This window comes from Chaetodon auriga, chromosome 19, assembly GCF_051107435.1.
Source record: "Chaetodon auriga isolate fChaAug3 chromosome 19, fChaAug3.hap1, whole genome shotgun sequence".
NCBI classification, from domain to species: domain Eukaryota; kingdom Metazoa; phylum Chordata; class Actinopteri; order Chaetodontiformes; family Chaetodontidae; genus Chaetodon; species Chaetodon auriga.
Window position 1 is genome coordinate 12,315,544 of NC_135092.1, and position 22,588 is coordinate 12,338,131.

Genomic DNA, 22,588 nt, shown 5'->3' on the forward strand with positions numbered 1-22,588 from the left:
AAAACCAACATTTGGCAAGAGAAGATCACTGCTGAATTACATTCAAGAAGAAGAGAGCCTGCAGATGAGCCAACTGAAAACTGAATATTCTGTCACCTGCACACTTATCTTTGAGCCACTCTCACAGAAATACCTCTTACAAAAATGAGCTCCCGCCTTAAGGAAACCCTGTCGTAAATCTGAAGAACTCGACAGCCAATCTGTGGATGAGTGTTAGAAGAGTTTCCTGTTTTCCTAATTATCCAACCTTTTTCACTCCTAATAAAGATCAGCTGTTTTGAACAGAGGAAATCCACCAGAATCACCACAAAAAGGTGATCATTTTTAGCTGTGAGAGTAGTCTGAGTGCTCGGTCATCTCATGTGGGATGATACAGCACATGATCACTGACATTCACAGAATCAAAATGGCTGAGCAGCTCTGTCAGATATGATCGTTTAGTATGTCCAAATGAACATCATTAAATAGGAAACCGGGCGTCAGCAGGAGGAAAGGAAATAATGAGGACACCGTATAATAATAATAGCAGAAGACACAATCAATACTTAGCAAGAGTTAATTTGTAATATCTACAGAAGCATAAATACACAGATAACTGCAGCTGTAGTAAAGACCTACGCTGGAAGAAGAGGTCATGGGATAGCACCACAGCCCATGTGACTGGGCAGTTTTATTGGCTGTCGAGAAGTGTATACATACTTTGTTTTGCAAAAATAAATCCATACAAATACAAATCAAGTAAAAAATAAATAAATGCCAAACAAAAACACCTTCAACTTTGAACTTAATTACAGTTACAGCTATACAGGCAAGTCATACTGAGCAGAATGAGTTAGCAGCACATCAGTCTGCGAAAAACACCCATTTACTGGTTTTCAAAACAGCATGAGGTAACAACAGATTTCCAAAATTGCCAAACAAATAGTCACTCAAGTGTACAGCAACATAACTGCAAAGGTACATAATGTGGTGATGGGAGCCGTCTAAATATCCTGCCTTATAAATGTGTCAAACAGCTGCAAAAGAGGAGCGGTGGACTCACTTTAATGTCAGTAAATGGACAGTGTAGCTGGTGTCAAGAGCTGCAGTGGATCAACATTTGTGTGAGCTTCAACATTCTGCTGTGAACATCACAAAGCTGGTGTCAGTGACTGGACGTCCATCGTTAAACTGTGTCAATGAGGCTCAGGTTGGTTACTTGGGCTTTGTGAGACTACTTGTATCACTTGACGTAGCATTTTTGTTCATATCAGGTTTTATAAAATGAATTTTGCAGTATATTTTACAAAGTTGAAAGTTGATGCAGAGTATAATCTGAGAGGTGGTGGACTTTCCAACCCGAAAGCCTTCATAGAAGCTGCTCTGGAGTACAACAGCACTGATTCATGTCCAACAAAGACAAAGACGGACACGGACCAACGAGGGTTAAAACACAGGCTGAAAATCCTGCTTTTACTGCATGTATCAGTTCATTTTTCACAATTCAAAGTGATGTCTGGTGATTGTAGCCATCGGCTGTGCTCTACCTTCTTTTTATGTAACGGCAGACAGAGCCACTTATACAGAGTAGAGGTGATATGTGGAAGCAGCTATGATGATACTCAAACAGCAGCAGGTGGAAGAGATGCCGTGCCAGTCTTTCATTTAGTCTTTTTACAGGTTTTAAGTGTTGGCAGTGATTGTGCAGTACCTTTGCCATCTGGATTCAGCCACGGCGAGCCATGTGAAATCTGTTTATTAGTCTACATTGTTTATGACACTGTTGGTATACCGTATGTCCCACTCTGTTGTTGTTGCTTCCTACACGGAGCCATCGATTCAAGTCCGTAAAAAAGAAGGGTGCTGTTTTGTGCGCCGATTAGAAATCAAAAGGAAAACATGTGCATCGTAAAAACAGCACTGGGTTCTCGAGGGCACCAATCAGCGGAGCCACAGCCACACCTCCGACCATCACCCCAAAGTCTGTTTACATACAGTATGATCAGAACGAACAACAGACCTGAAACTTCCCATACAAGCCAGCAAAGGTCCAGTTTCACCCTCCAGTCCTGTTCCCTCATGATGTTCCCATAATCCACTGAGTTACATAACATGCAGATGATATGTCCAATGTCAGGTGATGTTTAATGTGTCGGTGGATTGTACATACAAGCTCGTGTCAGTGTCTCAGCATTACCAGAGGAATAGTCGCAGATAATGGCAGCTGGGTGTGCCACGGTGCATCAAGACACGCTGTGAGCAGTGCTTTCTTGGTCTGAGGAGTCTGGGCGGTGGTCCGACTGAGGCGACGTATACAGGAAGTTACAGCACACGTAGAGGGGGAATGACAACAACCGGCTGTCCAGGTTCATCACCACATACTCCTGAGTCATCAAAGGGAAAAGAGGAACAATTAGCAAGCCAAAAACAGCATTTTGTACAAGGTGACGGCACGGCAAGCGAGCCAGCTGTATCTACGGGTGAACAGCGTGCACTGACCTGGTCTTTCTCAAGGGTGAGAAGCTGGTAACCTGTTGAGCGACTGCAGACCAGTTTTCCACGGCTATCAAAGGAAGCGAGACGCAGCCTGAACAAATGAGAGTTGTCAAAGGTTAACGACCTTCCAAAATTGAAGCTGCACATATTTTTAAAAGGAGTAACGTGACATTTTGGGAAATTTGCTTATTTGCTTTCTTGCCAAGTGTCAAATGAGAAGCTGATACCACTCACATGTCAGTTAGGTCAATATGAAGCTACCACCAGCGGCTGGCTAATGTAGCTTGGCATAAAGACTGAGAGCAAGGAAAAAAAACAGCCAGTCTGGCTCTGTCCAAAGGTAACATCCAGCTCTCGGGAAGAAAGCAAATAAATTCCATTTCCAGGAAACAATCATCGAACACCTAGTTTCAATACGTAATCCTTATTTATTACGTATTGAAACATAAATGCACAACATACATACATATACATAATAAAATCTTGTTGTACAAATGGTCAAAAACAAGCATTGTTTCTATTGTAATTTCATTAAATAAGCAAATTCAACAAATGCTCTATCACTAAGTATTAGTTTTTGTTCTTCTTGCAGATGAGTTTCTTTCCAGATTATAGCTGTAATTTTTATGGTCTATTTATAAATGATCATCTTAATTCGCTTATTTTAAAGTCCATACAGACACAGCTGTACGCAGCTTTTAGATAAATGCTCAAAGGTTGAGCGCACTACAGACCTGTACGCCAGATGCCTTCGAGGTTGCAGACTCACAGCGCCCCCACATGGCTGACTCAGAGTATTTCTTTTGAAGACGATGAAACGGTTTGTGTAGGTCACCAGCAGGTCAAAACCAAAGTTAAAGCCTGTCCACCTCCAGCAGTACTGAGGGGAGGAAAATTATCTTATTTTTCCATAAAAATCAAACTAAATACTTTGCACAGGAGCAAAAGTTACTGTAGCAGTAAGTTTGTCCAACTCACGTCTCCATCTTTAGTCAGTTTCCTGCCACACCTCATGCTGCTCAGCTCGAACTCCTCTTTGTTGGCTTCATGGGGACTAATGACAGACAGGCGCCTTCGTCATCTCAACAGCATTAAAACATATTCAACGCATGCAGTTCTGTGGTTATAGAAAACAGTCCACTGACAAAACGACTGTTCAGCCTCAGGCTCTCACCCGTTATCATTCTCAAATTCTGTCCGGAGCATAGCGAACCACTGGTTTTTGTACACCGACGTTAGCCAATCTGGAGTAAGATTGAATAGAAAATATGAGCAATGTATAAACACATGGAAAAGAAATAAACGTTAGGATGAACGATGGTAATGATGCTTTACGAGCTTTTGTTGAATTTAAGTTAAATGTAAGCAAGTGTGTCTAATTCTTCGTACCGCTTACAATCACTAGGCTTACATGCACACTCATTTTCCACTATCATTCCAGATATGACAATATTCAGACTTTGAATCAGGTCATGTAAACAACATGCTCTATTTGGATTTCCAGAATTAGGCCTTAGGCCATGTTGGATGTGGATGTTTGGAATAAAGGCAAACACCGGATTATGTTGTGCAAGCAAATGCAGTTAGTGAAATTAGACCATTCACGCAACTGAATTAAGCACAAAAGATGAAAACAGAATATTTGTTCCCATAACTGGCCTTATTTTTCCTCGATTAAGCAGTCAGGAATAACATGAGAGCCTCTGAAAACTGAATTAAATTATTCAATTTGATACTAGATGATGAAATTTAAAATGTCTTCTTTTCCACAGCACAGACAAAACAAATTCATGATTAAGTTATGTCAGACAGAGCCACATCTTACCAGGAGGCAAAATATTGTCTCTCTCCAGGATGCGTGCAGATGCCAGATCGTTGATGATATACTGCAGACGAACGTATCTGAACACTGAACGAAAAGGTGCCCCCTCCTCTGTGTTCAAGAAGGGCTCTTTCTCACTCAGATCTGTGAAGCAAAGTCAAGTGGAAACAGAGTGAAACATCCATGTGTGGCTACCAACAAAAAAAGGCCAGATATGAAGATAACTGTTTCATAAGACGTGGCCTTTTTGTACCTGTCCTGCGTTTGCAAAGCCAGGCGTCGGCGTCAGCCAGAAGCTGCTTGATTGGGCCGTCCCATGACAGGTTGAGCTGCAGGAACATCCACTGTGGGGAGGAAAAAATACAAAGAAAGCTCTTAAAAAGAGGTCTGATGCTACAGTGAGTGTATGTGAGAGTTATAAAGTTTCTAATTTTTCTCATGTACCTTTTTAAGAGCAGTGTATACATCCATCTCCACCTGCATGACAAACAAGTCTGAGGACTGGATGAGCTGCTGCATCACCTCTGCCCTGTAAGTGCAGAGACAAAAACGGTGAGTATGACACTATTTTTACACTGTGGTTCAAAACATAACTACTCACCATTTGATTATTCTCATTAAAGAAGTCACAGAACTAAAACTATTCAAGACTATTCTAATTAAGCAGCACATTACAATCATGAGGGTTGAGCTATGATATAAAAATGGATCTGATGCCTTGATTATCAGAAAAGTTACTTTGAGAAAGGACTGAAGCTAAAAGAGGGCGAACAGTAAAGAAGAATTGTGAGCACATACCCAAGTTCCTTCATCAAGTCAACATTTTGGTGGGTCATCAGGTTGTTCAGAAGCCACTCAAGACACCTGCAGAAAGAAATTCACAAACGCAATGTGATGTAAGAACACAGCACAAAGGACAGATTGCCCATTTATTCCTGTGAAATTCTTAAAATTAATTAAAATCTGACTTTTTCATGACTGAATCCAACCCGTAGATACTGGCACAAGCATAGTAGCCACACACAGTCTTTGCACTGATGTTTTCCTTCATGGTCTCTCCACACTGCTGGATCAAGCCATCCTATCAACAACAACAAACCACGAGACCTGATTAGGTTTTCCATCAAGTGACTGCAAAGACAAAAATCAACAGGGGAATTTGACACTTGAGACAGTAATCCACTTTATTCACTGTACTGACCAGCTGTAGCATACACGCAGCGGCGAGAATACTGACAACCCTGCTCGGCTTGATCAGAACATCATCCCGGTACAGGGATCCAAATACGACTTGCAGAGCTACACACACACACACACACACACACACACACACACACACACACACAGAGGTAAAGTTCTGTCAGTTGAAAGCATAAACAAACATGGTCGACTTCTGCTTTCTGAGCCTGATGTTCTCTCACCTTCAGTGTCAATGTTCTGGTCCGGGATCTCTAGGCTGATTTCCATCATGTTGGACTCTTTCCAGGAGCCGCTGAACATGCTGGAGAAATACCCTGACTTCAATATGCAAGACGGACAGAGAGAAAAGAGAAAGCGTATTAAATGATAGGCAATGATAACCCACATGAGTGGCTGGTGTGTTTGTGTTTATGTTTTACCTGACACAGGTACACTTTGTGGAGGTTCCACTCTTGTCCCAGAGCACAGATGCGAATGTCACTGTTTTCCCCATTCAGGAACAAAGTCTGATAAATGTATCGTGATGTGCTTTTCAACTTCTTCCTGCTCACGTTTGGAAAACACAAACAACAGAAGAGACAAAACAAATGTAAAGCAAAATATTGATGACTTAAAGATTTCTGAAACTGAACTGACCTTCATGATCATGTTTTTAATGGACTTGCCTGCGAGGTGTATCCAGTATGGCATCGTCCTCCTCTTGTTCGCTGTCACAGTCGCACTGGGCATTTCTTTTCCTCTTCTTACACTCACATCCATGCTTGCGGCTGATACTTGTGCCCTCTGCAGCCTCCTCTGGTCCCTGAGACGGGGACTGGAACCTGCTGCCCAGACTTCCCATCTCTACGCTTTAAAGAGACATAACACAAGCAAAGCTATCATCTGTCAGGCACTTAGGCTTTTAGAGTACAGTGATAAAATATGAGGGCTCCAACTACGGATGAATGTCATTCCTGATTAATGCGTTGATTCATTTTTCAATCACCTTACTGTTTAGTCTATGAAATGTCTGTAAATTATGAAATATACCCATCACAATTTTTAAATTGCTTGTTTTGTCCAACCAACAACCCAAAATTCAATGATATAACAAAAATATGACAGATGCAGCAAATTCACACTTGTTTGGACATCATATTCCACGTGTCGCGGTATTTTCTACGTACCACCAATCATCCCAGAAATACAAGCACATCACATGTAGTGTATAGGTATTTGGTTAAAAAACATGATATCACAGAACAGCAAATGATATTAGGACAAATTTGTTAACGTGGGTCTGTTAAGAAAAATGGACTTTGTACTTTTGAGTTTGAGTGCACAACAAAACAAAACGTGACTGAAGTTTCATTATCGACACTTGTCCATAACAGCAGCTGCTGTGGGCTCCTACCTTCAGCATATGCAAACCAGATGTACAGTCTGTTCAACAAAAGACAGCGACTAAGCCACCTTACCTGGTGATTAGCACCGGAAAAGCTGAGAGAGAGGTGTCGGGTTAATTTGGACGGTAGACACCGGGTGATTATCTCAGGTCAGACAGTCTGTCGGTCTAACGTTAACGTGCCAGTTGAAGAGCTAACCTGAGAGCTAGCTTAGCTGCCGAGCTCATAAACGAAAAACAAGTTTGAAAACAGCAGCAGCGTTGCTTCTGACAACCTGCGACTCCACGCAAGCCTCCAGGACACAAAACCCCGTTTGGTTCAAGTTACATCTTTTTTTTCATTAAAGCAAATATAAACCCGCAGACAGGAGATGATGTGTAACTGCCCTGAATTCTGCGGCTGCTTTTGTTGTTGTTGTTCTTCCTCGTCGTCGTTTATACCCCACAGGCGGCTGCTCTGCTCAGTGGCGTCACCTACTGTGAGACGGACGAATTACACGTCTGGAAAATGTCAGTCAAGTCTCGCAAATCTTTTTCTTTGTTGGCATTATATGTATACTTTTTGATTTAACGATTCATTCATACTATACCCATACGTTAAATTCACCATAAGCGTTATAGTTATTAGCCATCACATTGTACAATAATAATGCTGCACATTAGACCTCCGCTGAACCCTACTGACTAGTCTGTCTGGTTCCTTTTGAGTCCAAAGGTTGAAGCCAAATCAACACTGTTTAGTCTTATATTTCCCTTTGCCTAATGAAGATTTCATTTAAGACTGCACTGAGATGAAAATGATCATTTAGCAATTTATGTATATAAAAACTTTAAAATGTTTTTAAAACAACACTGAAAACAGAAAGGGTGGAGCAACCACCATTTCCTTTTGTGAAACCCCAAAATATAAAGCCAAATATGCTCCATATCAAGTTTAAACTTATGCTTTCTGTTGTCTGAATTCAGAAGGTAAAAACAACAACAAAAAAATGCATTCATTTCATTTGAGCCTACATTGCACAAATAACATATTACTAACAGAGTAGATTTCAAGGAGGTTTCCCACAAAGATAGAAATAGTTTGTCACTAATTTTCAGGAGTAATACTGTATTTTTAACCTTATTTAATCAGGTAGACTCACTGAGATCAACAGCAAAAGTGACCTGCATAAAGAACAAGAAAAACAGCTCAGCTGGTGCACATCTGATTCTGATTCAGATCCAATTCTTTGATGGTGGAGTCATCTAGTCAATGTACAGCAGGTCAGATAATCATCCAAAACTCTCTGAAACATATGAAGAATAAAGTTTCCAGTGCCTTGTGAAGAATGTATGAATGTATTATTTATGTGGGTTTAATTGCAGCAGTTCTTCCAAGAAGCTGCTTGAAAACTAATAACTAATGAAATTCTAACAAAGCTCAGAGGTTTGTTTCTATTTCCCCTTTCCTTTTATTTTCTTTAATGTCCACTAATTGAAAACAGTGGTGAAGCTGAAACAACATTCTCTCTAGTGATGTATGCCTGTGTTGCCTGCGTGGGACAGTGTCAATGCATCCAAGGCAACTGGCGTACAAAGGTCTTTGCTGTTTTGTCTGTTCTGACCACTTCAAAACCTCTCACACCGTTTCCCAGTCACATCTGAATAACCCACCCATGAAGACCAAGACCTCACTGAATGGAGGCTTAGTTAAGCCCTGAGTTGGACAAAGTGTTTAGTCTACAACCATCTGCAGTGGCCAAAACATACCACCAGTTTCTACAGACAACTGAGATTCAGCAGCTGTGGTCACCTTCCAAACCATTAAAGACATAATTTAAAGCCTAATGCCTCCTTCCATTGTGAAAGAGGGGATACTTAAAAGTGTAGAGGATTCTGCACCATTAATTAGCCTCCAAACACTCTTCTCAATAAAGACAGGGTTGCCCTTTACTTGCCTCTTTATTTTAGCTGTAGGGTAAACAGCATTTAACATCAAAAAAATCTGACATTGCCACTTGGCTTAATAGTGTGAATACTGGAGTCCTAAAGACCTGAAAGAAAATCCCGCACAGCACAACCTTTACTCCAAAACCTCTGGGTCAATAAAGAAAAAGCAAACAGACATTAATATACAATCCATGACAGCCCTCCAGTGGCACTGTGTGGTACTCTCCTTCCACACAGTCACACCAGAAAGAGTTTGTGTGTATTGACTGACTGTTTTTTGTGTTGTGTGCCTCTTGTGCAATTCACCATTTAATAGTATCACAAATAATCTCTGCTGATATATTTGATCCCCATCATTGATGGTTTTTTTTCTGAATCTAAACCCAAAGCCAAACATATGCAATGATTATAATAAATATAATTTCTCTGCAGTCCTGTCTCATTCTTCTCTTCCTTATTGATCATTCACTTAGCACAAATACTTATTCAGCAAAAGCTGTTTTGCTAATTTGATGAATCTTTGAATTACTCGACCATCTAGTGAGATCTCAGTGCAACACTGACTACATTTCAATGTGTTGTTATCCAGCAGTTTAATTATGCTCTATGCTCATACATGAAGACTTTCCTCATGTAAACGTAAACGCCTTTGTTTTCATTTTTTGGGCACAATAACCAGCAGGGTGCTGATTATGGTATGGTTTGTCTGTGTGACTTGCTGACCAGGTTTTGTCCTCCTCTTGAGCACAAGACGCCGTCAGCCTGGTGCTTCTGGATGTGCTGTAAAAGAGGAAAAATTAGAGAAAGAGATGCAAGCATACAATAAGGAATCATCATGTATGAAGGAAAAGATCTGTGCTTTAGGGTTAGGGTTGATTAACTCTGTTCAAATCAATAATTGAATCATATTCCTAAGACAGTGTATGTGGGGATTTTTTTTAATTAGAAGAGAATGTATTAACTGCCTTGTTGGTCTTTGAATATTTCTAGGTAACTATTATTTATGTGCATTTTTTTAATTAACTTCTAGAACAAATAAAAGTTGAAATTATATATACATATATATATATATTTTTTTATTTATTTATTTTACTGCAGCTTAGATGATATCCTATACAGCTGCTATATGCCGAGGAAAAATACTGTAACTATTCTCAAAAAAGAAAGGATATGACGTATACGGTGTTCCCGTAGTGGGCGTAGTCATTCGAGGAATCAGCCAATCAACAACGAGCACCTCTTTCACAACATTCCAATCCCTCCCAAACTGTCCTCCTCCTCTCCCTGCCCTGACTGGCCTACGTGTGTGTGTGTGAGTGAGTGGGAGAGAGTGTGTGGGACATTGACACGTAACTCTGTCCGTTTCGGTGACGTGACCAGGCAGGACACCTCCACCTGGGGCAGGGAGAACAGAGAGAGCACTTTTCTGGCCCCCTGTCCCCCCGACCAAATCCGTCTTATTCGGAGCGTTTTGCAGCATGGAGGCGAGAGACGCGACTGCAGGTGAGGCTGTTGTTAGCAGAGACAGGCGATGTGTTGTTGTTTAGCCAAAGTAATGAGCACTTACACAACATGTTACTGAGGATAAGCTGTTATCCAAACCACAGCCGTGTTTGGTATGCAATCAAGAGCTGAATGTTTTGTAAATAAGGAACGAGAAGTTCGGTGACATCGCGTTTTAGTACACAATACCTTGCTCATACTTCCAAATAATACTACTTTGTGTCACGTTTATGTTCCTGTTCAACCTCTAGCTGCTCTCGTGGGCAGCGATGGAGACGAGCAGGCCACAAAGAAGGACCCAGCTCCCAAAAAAGATAAACAACAGACCGAAAGCAAGATGGAGAGGATCTTTGGGTTCAGGAGGGAGGACCTGACCTCCTGGAGGAGCCTGGTGGTCCTCCTGAACCGTCCCACTGACCCTGCGTCCCTGGGGATCTTCCGCTGCTTGTTTGGTAAGCTAAGATGACTTTTGTGCAGAGTTGGTTTCAGTGATTTTTGTAGTAGGCTTAAGATAACACACTCTGGTCAGTGTGCAACTCCATCATGTGTCCCCCATGCAGGTTTGCTGATGGCTATCGACGTCACACAGGAACGTGGCCTCAGTCACCTGGACTATAAGTACCTGGATGGTGCCCCTGTGTGCCGCTTTCCCCTCTTCAACTTCTTGCAGCCGCTGTCACTGGATTGGATGTACCTGGTGTATCTGGTGATGTTCCTCGGTGGGTCACACTCTGTTGTTTTTAATGTTAAGAAATATGTTGAAAAGGTTTAAAAGCTCACGCCTCAGTGTTTACTGAGACCTCGTCAGGAAAGCCCCCACCCCCCCACCTCTGGATTTTGAGTCTAAACGGATGCAGTCGTTTTATAGGAGACTGTCCCTCTGGGGTGCCGCATATAGTGAAGATGAAAGCAAATACACCAGACCTTTTATTTCCCCCCCCAAGGCAACTAACTCATGCAAGAGTTTGTTTGAGTCTTCCAAACATTTTGACTACGAAGGCTTTTGTAGCGTTCACAGTAGCTTGTGCAAGAATGCAAACAGAAAAGCAGAATGACAATAAGAAAATCAATACTGAGGATAATCATTAAGGGAACAAATCTAGTACTGTACTAAGAGACCACACCAGCCTGGTTACAAATCCATGTTCTACTCTTAATCTCAACACTTCCAGTGTTTAAATAACAACATTTGTTACTCATTAAAATGACCCGTTACACTGTTGTAGATGCAGTAATAGTGTTTGTTTTGTATGTGGTACTTCACTATTCTACTCACATAGTCAGCTTCTAGCATTATTTACATGCAGCAACACACATTACAATGCATGTAATGGGGCAGCAATCATCTGAAACATAAATAAAAACAGAATATCTGCTTAATCTGAATTTGATGCAGCAACACGTTTCAAACAAGTTGGGACAGGAGCAACTAAAGACTGGGAAAGATGTGGAATGCTCCAAAAACACCTGTTTGGAACATTCCACAGGTAAACAGGTTCATTGGTAACAGGTGTTGGTGTCATGATTGGGTTTGAAAGGGGCGTCCTCGTTCTCGAGGAAGGATGAGGTGATGTTCACCACTCTGTGAAACACTGTTTAACAACTGTTCTTATTAACGTGAACTGAAGTTGTGTGTCTCTCACTGAAGGCGCCGTGGGCATCATGCTGGGCTGCTTCTACCGTCTGTCCTGCCTCATGTTCCTCTCGACATACTGGTACATCTTCTTCTTGGACAAAACGGCCTGGAACAATCACTCGTACCTCTACGGCCTCATTGGATTTCAGCTCACGCTCATGGATGGAAACAGATACTGGTGAGATGATGTTCGTCAGCCTGTCTGTCTGTTTGCTCGTGCATTTCTGATCTGTGTTAGCTCCACAGAGGAAGCCCACCGTGCATGTGTCTGTTTGTAGGTCAATCGATGGGTTGCGTAGGCCTTCCATAAGAAATGCCCATGTGCCTCTGTGGAATTACACTGTGTTGAGGACGCAGGTTTGTGCACCAGTGACTTCTAGCAGCTAATACAGTACATTTTTCATCTTGGCGACAGGTGATTAATGATGTCAATGTTTTTTTTTTTTTTGTGCCACTCTAAGATATTTATCGTATACTTCATCGCTGGAATCAAAAAGCTGGATGCTGATTGGGTGGAGGGATACTCGATGTCGTACTTGGCACATCATTGGCTGTTTGATCCTTTCAAGTAGGTGTTAGTGCTGCTCAGTCCAAAGGTACTTTTGCCTTTAATCACTGACTGTTGTATGTCAGTGCTCGCACTCTGATCTTGCTGTGCTGCACGTTATTTTTCAGATTGATCCTTCCTGTGGATTTAATAAGCCTGCTGGTGGTGCACGGAGGCGGTCTTGTTCTGGATCTGACTGCCGGCTACCTGCTGTTTTTTGATGTCACGCGACCTTATGCATTTTTCTTTGTCTCGTACTTCCACTGTATGAACTCTCAGCTGTTCAGCATCGGTGAGTCTGTTGTCTTGCTTCATTAAAAACGTTCTCGTCGTTGACATGAATGTTTAAAATTTTGCCATTTTACTCCATCATCTTCATCAAGAATGCTAATCCTCCACAGGGATGTTTGCCTACACGATGCTGGCCACCAGTCCCTTGTTCTGCTACCCTGACTGGCCAAGAAGATTCTTCGCCCGTTTCCCAGCATTCCTGAGGGCGGTCCTGCCATTCACCTCACCGGACCCTCAGCCCAGTACTTCCTGTGTTTACAACGAGATCCACGGCACCAGCAGCGAGCGTCAGGAGACCCCGCCTGTCGCCAGAGCTTCTAAACTGAGACTTAAGCACAAGCTGGCGGCCATTTTTACTATCCTCTACATAACTGAACAGTTCTTCATGCCGTACTCCCACTTCATCACAAAGGTACATCTGCCTGTCGCGTCTCTGTCAACTTTTACAGTTGACTTGATAAAAAAGAAACCGTAAATTGCTTTGTCATGTTATTCTGCTACCTTTTCTACACACAGCAGTTCCGTTCAATGAGATTGTACTTTGCTGTCAGCAAAAGCCTTTTAAACCCTGACTGAGTCACCAGACTGATAGTTGCTCAATCAGTCAACAGTCACTGGTCCACAGCAAACAACAGCTCACCGCTGTTCAAGCCCTGAAGAAGAAGATACTCATCATGTCGTCTCTGAAATGAACTTTATGCTCGGTTTCTACACATATTTACTAAAAGCTGGTGAAAGTGTTAAAAATAATGTACAGTCACTTTTATTAGTATGCAATTATTGTAATGCTGAGTTTTTATGCAGGGTTACAACAACTGGACCAATGGCTTGTACGGCTACTCGTGGGACATGATGGTTCACTCCCGCAGCCATCAGCACGTGAAGATCACCTACAAAGACGGAAAAACTGGAGAAATTGGATATCTGAACCCAGGGGTGAGCGAGAAGTGAAACGCTGTGAGAAACAGTCTGTTTGTTCAGTTTGGCTTCACGGTATATCAGTGCAGCATAGACAATCACAATGAACAACTCTCCTCACTGCCCTGTCTGTGAACTGAAGGTGTTCACGCAGAGCCGCCGCTGGAAGGACCATGGAGACATGCTGAAGCAGTACGCCACGTGCCTCAGTCACTTCCTGCCCCGCTACAACATCTCTGAACCTGAAATCTACTTTGACATCTGGGTGTCCATCAATGAACGCTTCCAGCAAAGGTGTGACAGCCTTTCACTTGAGAAAAAGATGCTATTAATGTAATTAACGTAGGATTTATCAACTGGACAATGTTACAGAAGAGTGAGATTGTGTGTTTTAAAATGTGCTCTGGACTTTTCTCTAAGGATCTTTGATCCCCGTGTGGACATTGTGAAAGCCGATTGGTCACCTTTCCAGTCAAACCCATGGCTGATGCCTCTCCTGGTGGACCTCTCACCGTGGAGGACCAAGTTCCAGGAGATCGAGGGCAGTTTGGACAATCAGACTGAGATCGTCTTCATCGCTGACTTCCCAGGTTCCGGGCCTCTCCTTGTCCTATCTGTCATTTAGATGGAAACGTACAGTAATGTTTAAAGTTTTATTTGCTGTTATTAATTCTCGGCGCTACACTTAGTGCTAACTGACAGCATGTTACCTTTTAGGTCTCCACTTAGAAAACTTTGTTAGTGAAGATCTGGGCAACACCAGCATCCATGTACTGCAGGGCAGCGTGAACGTCGAGGTAGTGGAGGAGAAGAAGAACTACACTCTTCAGCCTGGTGAGAAGATGAAGGTACAGCAACAAACTGTCACCACCGTCACCATGATGCTGTTTAGCCTCGACACACTGTAGCATTTACTGTAATCTACATGTGTGTAGGTGCCTGCTGGGGCTTACCATAAGGTGTACACGGTATCTGATGACCCGTCTTGCTACATGTACGTCTACGTCAACACCACAGAGGCGGCGCTTCAGGAGAACTTCACCAAGCTGTTTGAGCTCCAGGAGCGCGTTCGCAATGGGACAGGTGAAAACGCGCTCATATCACGTTCTGTTTTGGAATCAGTTCGGACCCCATGAGGACTTTCTCCTCTTTCATCCAAATATAAAGAAGTTTTGCTCGAGAGCTCAAAAAGAATTCCTTCGAAGCTGACTGGTCAGTCTCTTCCAATAGAAACCGAGCCGCTGCCTCCCGAGCTGCAGCCTCTCATCGCCCCAGAAGGTGATGAGGTCAACGCCACCGACCCGGTTGTGCAGCTGTTCCTGAAGAGGCAGCGACGCCTGAAGGAGGTGAAGAAACGCAGGGAGGCTGGCGTGCTGGAGCGGCTGGAGCGCTTTGCAGTGAAAAAGTACTACACCATCCGGAGGGGGTGAGTGTTGTCCTGTAACAGCACAGGAACGCGGCAGGTTTGGTTGTATTTACACTTAAAAACTCAATTAATCCAAGAATGTCTCTCATTAACTCGTCCACCTCTCTTTTAGATTCTTGATGACAGCCATTGCTATGAGGAACCTGGCGGTGGGTCTCCCTCCTCTCGAACAGCTGACAAGAGAAGTTGCCTTTGCCAACATGAAAGCACCTCAGGCAGACGGCAGCCAGGACGAACTGAAAGATGAAGTTGGTCATGGAGAACTTTAAAAGCTGCTGCTGGGACCATAGATACTCTGTTGAATCGCCTGCAGCTGCTGGACCGCACGTTTCGAACGTGCGTGCGCTCCCACTGGACTGTTACTGGGACATCGCTGCCCAGAACTCAAAGGATTTTTAATTTTCTATGCTTCTGAAATATTCGCCATTTCAGATTATTTCCAGATGCGAAGCCAGTATTTTGTGATAGTGTTTGTTTACGAATCTAAATTCATGCAGAGGACATGTTTCTGTTGTAGCTACAGCAAAACCAGAATACTGCATGTTAACAGATACGTACCGTTTGCTTAATTCAGCTTAGGAATTTTATTATTGCAATCACAGCTGGGTGATATGACCAAGAACAAATATTAAGACACTGACATTTAATTTGAAATGCTCCATGATAGATGATTATATGATCCGCTGGAAGATCATATTTTATGCTTTAATGCTTCTTTGTTTTGAATGAAAATGTACAACAAATGAGCAGGTTACTGACAGGTTTTACGTTTTGAGGGGACACGTATCGCCGAACACACCCTGACGTGAACGGGATCAGGACGGTCGATCACTCCTCCTCCTGTTGGTGTATTTCCTCAACTCCAATTTCAGTAATTCTAGTCAAACCAAGCACATTTACAAACATACAGCGGGCTTTGTGAAGGTTTATCCTGTTTTCAGGGACTCCTCTGAACGTTTATGCGAACCCTGGAATGTGAGAAAAACTGACAAACAGCTGTTAGCTTGTCAATCGACAGCCTTTTCTACTTACTTTTCTAATAAAGAGGCTACGGTGTCTACAAATTTGATGTTATTTTAATTAAAAATCAACCTGAATTTTCAGTCTGACAAACAAGGTTTTGTGGAAATAATGAATTTTATTGGTGTCAGTATTTTACATGTCGCCCATCTTAAAGTGCTACAGCAGAATTCCAGTGTTCACTGTAGGTTGACATTATGGCACATAAAAGACACTTTTCACAGAGAGCACAAACGGTACAATGTTACACAGTATAAATACATATAAATCTACAAGACGGATCCCTATGAAGTGATTTACTTTGCTGAAACGTAAAATCATGATGTGTTTAGTTGAGGTTAGCTGCTGATTTCATTCAGTATAAATACGTAGCTGTCACTGTGCTGTAGTGGAGGTCCAGTCCTGTCAGAAGTGTCATCAGTTAAGCCCAAGAAGTGAGATACAGCATCGTGTTTCACAAAAGCTACACGTCATGTCACAACAGGAGATGGTTTGTATGTTCACAGGCATTCGTTCACATGGAACAACGTCAAGACAATCAGTATTTTTATGACATGTTGCACAGTGTTTTTTACTGGTTGAAAGACTTTAAAATCACCGTCTCTCATTTTACAAACGCTCTGCGAAACAAAACACTTTGCTTCCCTTTACCTGACGGACGACTGTGACTGTGTCACACGTGAAAAACTGGCCCTTCTGTATTATGTGTAATTTCAAAATTAAGTGTAATATGACTGGTATTGGTGTCAAATGCTGGCCTTTACTAAGTCTTACCAGAAGCCTTTTTCCCTACTTGTGTACACAAATCACACATGATTCTTATTTTCGTGCACAAACTAAAACCTTAATGTGAAAATCTACAACTAAGCGTGTGTGTCTGAAGGCAGTTTTCGTGGGATTTGGGACAATATAACAGGACCGGGCTTGTGTCAGGTCTAGTCAGCAATAAGAAGGATTTCTGCTTTGATTTAATTATGATAATAGATACCTTTTTTTCTCGAGTTCACATTATATTGCACAAACTGGAGCTATTTTCAAAGGTGGGAAGGTGAGACGGCAACATTTTAAACCCTGTGTTCAGTTTTCTTGCTGCGCTATCAGTCCTCATACCTCATTATTGCATCTTACGGTAGACATGGAAAGCCCTTGAAGGGAGGGGGTGATGCACATGAGCGAAGCAAGGCGGCATAAATAAGAAATGGAGCAGCGGCCTTGAGTTCGCTGTAATCCTCTCTTAAAGAAAAATCCACAGATTTTATACATACTTGAGGAGGTTTTCTGCGTGTGTCACTACAGTCGTACAAAGCTATTTGTGGCTCCAGAGGGAGCTGTGCCAAATCCAATTATCTGCCTCAGGTGATGTCACTTGAGTCAGTGTTAGTGTGGAGTTAGAAGGAAGTGAGTTTATCAGTCTGCTGAGGTTAGCAGGTTGAGGCTACATTAACCGCTACTAGCACAACACCCGAATCTACGGCCAAACTGTCGATGGTCAAACGTGTGATCCTTTTTTAAACTACGTATCGTGAGTCTGATCATGCAGCAGAAGTGCAAAAAGCAAAATCGGTGGACCACTCTTTTACTCACTCTGTCAGCATCTGTTTTCTCTAAACGCGTCTTTCCTCGCTCACAGGTTGTGCCACATCTGTTGCGGCCACATTTCAAAGTGGCTCATCACCGAACCGAGCTGCCCTTCCAGTCGCTCTCCATCACCACTGTAAACACCGCAGCGCTCCTTCACAAACATCTGACGCTCAATAAAAGAGGTCCACCTCACTGCCGCAACCTACTTATGAAGCTCAAATCACGTCCACCCTAACATGTGGCACGTAGCTGTCAGCTCCACCAGCACCCAGCCCTGAAATTGTTCCACGCTGCTCACTCTCAGATGGCTCCGTGTGGAAGCTCTGAACAAATTCAGAAACCAGAGCACTGGTGCTACAAAGGGAGCGGCACCTCCCTGTTTGCAGGCCATGATCCAGCTCCAGACTACAGCCCTGGGCTACGTCTGCATCTGCTGCCACCAGCTTTTCCTCTCTGGTTCCCCAGAGGTGGAGGGAGATTTACGAACTTCTGGAAACTAAAAACTCTCAAAACACACTTCAGGTCTCCACTGCGCTCACACGCTTCTTATTTCTATTTCCAGTCGATCGTGTGTGTTTATTTCACTCATTACTTTCTTAAGAAAGCAGGAAAATACAGGCAAATGTATTACTATGTGTGTATCTGTAATTTCTGAAAATAATCTCATTCTTTAGTAGTTTTATCTTAACTTGCCAAACTGTTTCACATGAACCAGGGTCAATAGTGTATATTTTAAGTACAACTGGTGCAGGAGTTACTGGGTATAAAATGGATGGATCCTTTTAAAATGTAGTGCCAGTGAATTTTTGAGAGATTAGGCATCCCTTTTTTTTTTTTTAAATCATGTTTTTTTTGTTTGTTTTTTAATGTTATGCTTTGGAAAATGTAAATGAGGCTCAGTGTTACATGTTGTGTTCTTCTTGACGCACACCTAAAATGGTGCAAACGTACGGAGCATCTGTCTGCAGCTCTACCTTGGTTGAAGATCCGGGTAGAAAACTCCATGTACCACACCTTCAATCACAACATTTGAAAATGTGTCTGAAAGCAAAGAAAGTTTTTGAAATTAAAAGGCAAGATAATAAGAAACTCATGCCCATTTTACACAGTTAATTTAGCAATAATTCAGCAATAATTAAGCTTTTCATCTACCCTATTTTATCTATTAATCACAGAACAAACTGGGATGTTACAGGCAAGTGTCCTGAACTCACCGTGTGCAGATGGCAGCAGGTACGGGTCTCTCAGAAACAGCAAGACCGGCTGGTGTGAAAGTTTACTGAAAGGAGACCAAAAAGGAGAAGTGAGAACATTTATGCGCGGCTGCATGCTGCATATAAATTAACGAGCTGAAGAAATGTAGATGGTGTCACTGACATGTGGTGTGGAGTTCAAATGCAGAGCAAACAGCGGCACAAGTTTTAACTGGTTTCAACCGACACTTTTTTAAAATACCCACTGAAACAGGAATCAAAAGGACTCACCTCGATTCCTCTGATTCTGTATCGAATGACCTGAGAGAAGAAAAATGAAAGTTTAGCCACATCGCCTTCCAGTAGCCTGGGAGCAAACTCACAAATTAAAAAAAAAGAAAAAAAAATGCCACAAACTAGCCTTTTATTTCATAGAAAACCTGCAGTTTCAACTCACCCACAGCTTTCTGTTTTTGGCACAGAAGGAAAATGGCGGATATTCAGGAAATCCAGGAATATCTTTGGAAGAACCCCATTTTCCATAATTATAGTCTGGCAAAACAGGCAAAACAAAAGCAAATTACAATGTGCGCATGAAGCGGCGGTACACAACTGCAGTGACCAGCATGACCTTTCTCTGCCGAGCGTCTGGATTCGTTCAGCCTTCCTACATCTGTACTGTAGCATGTATGTTTACTTTGAGTTGGACAAAATGTGTATAAGGTAAAAACAGACAGGATGCATTCATGATACTGACTTCACACACATAAAGAAATGATTAGCTTCTTTATATTACGCTAACAGTCCCGGTGGGTGGAGCGACAGTGTGTCTCAGTACCTGCAGGTAGAGCTCCAGACCTTGCCTCCTCTGCTCCAGGACTTTGGGAACCCAGTTTCTAACGTGTTTCGAAGGGATCTCTGGTGGCTTTATGCTCTTCTTCAGCTGGAAGGATTTAAATACATCATCAAAAAAACGAAAATACACGGCAGATCAGGCGCTCCCATCAAACAAAATGCAGACAATGAGCAGGACAGGAAGAGGAACTCATCTGTGAAGCAGCGACCGAAGTATGGTGAATGTGGTTAACCACCACGGACCACATTAAGTACTGATTTGCTCTGTGTGTGTGTGTGTTTTTTGCATATTACTGTATGAAATGTGCCATGTGAATAAAGATTTCTCGATTTCATTTAATAATGTATACAATTAGGTCTGCAGTCAATGACTATTTTGATGATCAATTACTGCACGTATTGTTTTTTGATGACCCAATTAATAGTTTCATCTCTTCAGTGTCAGACATTGAAGATGGAAAAGTGTCCAATTGTCTCATTTGACAGAATAACAGACAAAAAGCCCAAATGGATCCAGTTAATAACAAAACCCCAAAGTGGTTTTTTTTTTTTTTAAATTTCATAAATTACTTTAAATGAGCAGCAGTGATTAAATTGATTTATTTTCAGTGGGTTGATCAAACAACCAATCCTTTTTTTTTTTTAAGCACAAAAATATTATTGTAACTCAAATATCAGTGACAACAGCTTAAAAACATGGTGGCCAATGTGTAAAAATCATAACATTTTCACTTATTAAAGGCTGAGGTTAAGGACATTAAAGTGGAATGTGAGCTCATGAGAGAGGAGGACTCAAACGCGACACTGACCAGTGGTCATTAAATGAGGGGATTCACTAAATCTCACCATTTTATGCAAAGCGTGGAATTCACTGTAGCGTTTCTCAACAGAATGCTGTCTGCCGTTCATCAGCACGTCGATTTTGAAGACCTGAAAGGAAGGAAAAAGTTGAGCACATACAGTGAATCTGTCAGTTACAGCCTGTGTCAGCGAATAGGAAACATCTGACTGCTGTCAGTTACCGTTAACGTCCCTAAACAGACTTCCCTCACTCAGCTGGATTCTTCCGTACAAGCTGCAGATACAGCAGAACCGCTGCTGTTCTCACCGACTTCATGTAAAAGAGGAAATCCACTCTTAAGTGACGGCAGCATTGTTACTGCAATTCTGGACTAGAGGCATGAGAGGCAACAGCTCAGAGAGTCTTATGACGTGAGCAAAGCACCTCAAATACAGTTTCTTAAACGATTTCCTGACAAAAACTGAGTGTTTCACTTCCAATTCATTCACTCTGCATATATGAGGAATGCAGAAGTTAAAGAAATAGCGGGAAATACGAGCAGCTGCTCTCTTGCCAACATTTAGATAAGAGGATTATTACAACTTTCACGTCTTCACAGTAAATAGGAAGCTGAGGTCAGGAGTCAGATTGCTTAGCTGAGCATAAAGACGAGAAGCAGGGGGAAACAGCTATGCTGACTCCAAGACAGCAAGTGTTTCCCAAAATGCCAAACTACTGCCTAACTATTTACATGTGGTGAGGAGAGGGCAGTGGGCTCGAGTCAGACGTCCTGAGAGAAGGTGCTGGGCTAATGTATGACAGCAAGTCACACTATGAAAGACATGAGAGCTTAAGGCCTAACCAGAAGGCATTATGGGAAATGTAGAATACTTTGCATTAAAAGTCAGTAGTAACATTAAGTGGCTGATGTCACCTTTTAAAGTGAAATGTGTGGTGAGAAAACAGAGTTTAAAAGGCTCATTAACATTTAATACGAGGTTCCCATATACAATGAATTGATGTCATAAAGCTTTATTATGTCAGACAGCTGGGGAGCGGTGGGGGGGGTGGGGTGGGGGGTGGTCCTCTGACCTAGAGGAGTGGGTGGGTGGGTTTACAGGCTCAGTGTCTCTAATCATAATAAAAATTCTTGACAACACGAACATACAGTTACATTAAATATTTTCTGTGTAAGTTTTAGCTCTTTGGAGTCTGTGATCGATGAAACGTTCAAATGTCCGCTTAAAAACAAGGTGAGTTAAGGGCTGATTGGAGACATCCGAACAGCCGATAACCAGACTCATATCAGCAGTCACGCTGCTTGATGTTAAACAGACGACAGTTTCTCATTTGAAGCGAACAAAAAATGTGAGTTCAGATGAAAAACTGATGACAGCAGCAGAGCAGACGACACACACGCACAGACACAGACACACACACACAGACAGATAGAGGTTATTGCTGAACAGCTTACCGTGAACCCTTTCTCCATCGAGTTGTTTTCTGAGCGAAACGACGGAATCGACACTCTGACTGGATGCATTTCGGCTTGAAGAACGAACAGTTTCTACGTGATTTTTGATCCTGTGGCACACACACACACATACACTCACATACTGCTGGTGGTTTACTCCAGTTTGTCTGTCAGCCTGATAGAAATCACTGGATTCAAATAACCTAAACAGAGTCTCAGTGCTGCCCCCTGCTGGAGCGGAGGACACCGCGCATGACCAGGCCGTTTCATGGTTCATGCTGATACTGGCCAACACAGAAAGCTGAAGCCCAACAGAATTAAATGCTTAAAAAAAGAATCCTATTTATTATATAAAGATAATAATACCCATGTTATAATATTAGAAAAATAATAATAATTATTATAATGTCATCACAGTAACTGCCCCCTCATCTTTCAGCCAGTCATATGTCCCCTTCCTCTTTTAAAGTGGTTATTTATTTATTTATTTATTTAATGTCAGCAATGATCTCTTGATTTCTTGGATGTGAAAGGGGTCACTCATTCTGATGAA

The 22,588-nt window shown here is 42.2% G+C and overlaps 3 protein-coding genes across 4 annotated transcripts; 1 reads left to right on the forward strand and 2 right to left on the reverse strand.

The window, feature by feature from the left end:
* Window positions 1-640: 640 nt before the first annotated feature.
* Window positions 641-7,303, reverse strand: gmcl1 (germ cell-less, spermatogenesis associated). 2 transcript variants are annotated; one of them, XM_076758256.1, is made up of 15 exons: window positions 6,955-7,303; window positions 6,163-6,345; window positions 5,917-6,040; window positions 5,719-5,815; window positions 5,499-5,596; window positions 5,266-5,378; window positions 5,096-5,161; window positions 4,742-4,826; window positions 4,551-4,641; window positions 4,301-4,441; window positions 3,650-3,719; window positions 3,454-3,529; window positions 3,210-3,355; window positions 2,479-2,566; window positions 641-2,363 (listed from the first exon to the last, which is right to left on the reverse strand). In XM_076758256.1, exons 2-15 carry the CDS (start codon window positions 6,336-6,338, stop codon window positions 2,223-2,225), a joined length of 1,512 nt encoding a protein of 503 aa, XP_076614371.1. In that variant the 5' UTR covers window positions 6,339-6,345; window positions 6,955-7,303; the 3' UTR covers window positions 641-2,222. The 2 variants fall into 2 exon arrangements, with proteins under 2 accessions (XP_076614371.1, XP_076614372.1); XM_076758257.1 differs by having other exon boundaries at window positions 5,917-6,036; window positions 6,159-6,345; window positions 6,955-7,092.
* A 2,776-nt stretch (window positions 7,304-10,079) lies between these two features.
* On the forward strand, window positions 10,080-16,257 carry ggcx (gamma-glutamyl carboxylase). The gene is made up of 15 exons (XM_076757951.1): window positions 10,080-10,313; window positions 10,565-10,765; window positions 10,874-11,032; window positions 11,962-12,127; window positions 12,228-12,306; window positions 12,411-12,517; window positions 12,625-12,788; window positions 12,898-13,199; window positions 13,592-13,723; window positions 13,848-13,999; window positions 14,126-14,295; window positions 14,423-14,553; window positions 14,641-14,788; window positions 14,936-15,131; window positions 15,244-16,257. The coding sequence occupies exons 1-15, from the start codon at window positions 10,289-10,291 to the stop codon at window positions 15,398-15,400; spliced, it is 2,289 nt and encodes a 762-aa protein (XP_076614066.1). The 5' UTR covers window positions 10,080-10,288; the 3' UTR covers window positions 15,401-16,257.
* Window positions 16,253-22,231, reverse strand: snx24 (sorting nexin 24). The gene is made up of 7 exons (XM_076757952.1): window positions 22,036-22,231; window positions 20,627-20,710; window positions 19,764-19,868; window positions 19,383-19,477; window positions 19,217-19,246; window positions 18,947-19,011; window positions 16,253-18,773 (listed from the first exon to the last, which is right to left on the reverse strand). Exons 1-7 carry the CDS (start codon window positions 22,102-22,104, stop codon window positions 18,703-18,705), a joined length of 519 nt encoding a protein of 172 aa, XP_076614067.1. The 5' UTR covers window positions 22,105-22,231; the 3' UTR covers window positions 16,253-18,702.
* Window positions 22,232-22,588: the final 357 nt, after the last annotated feature.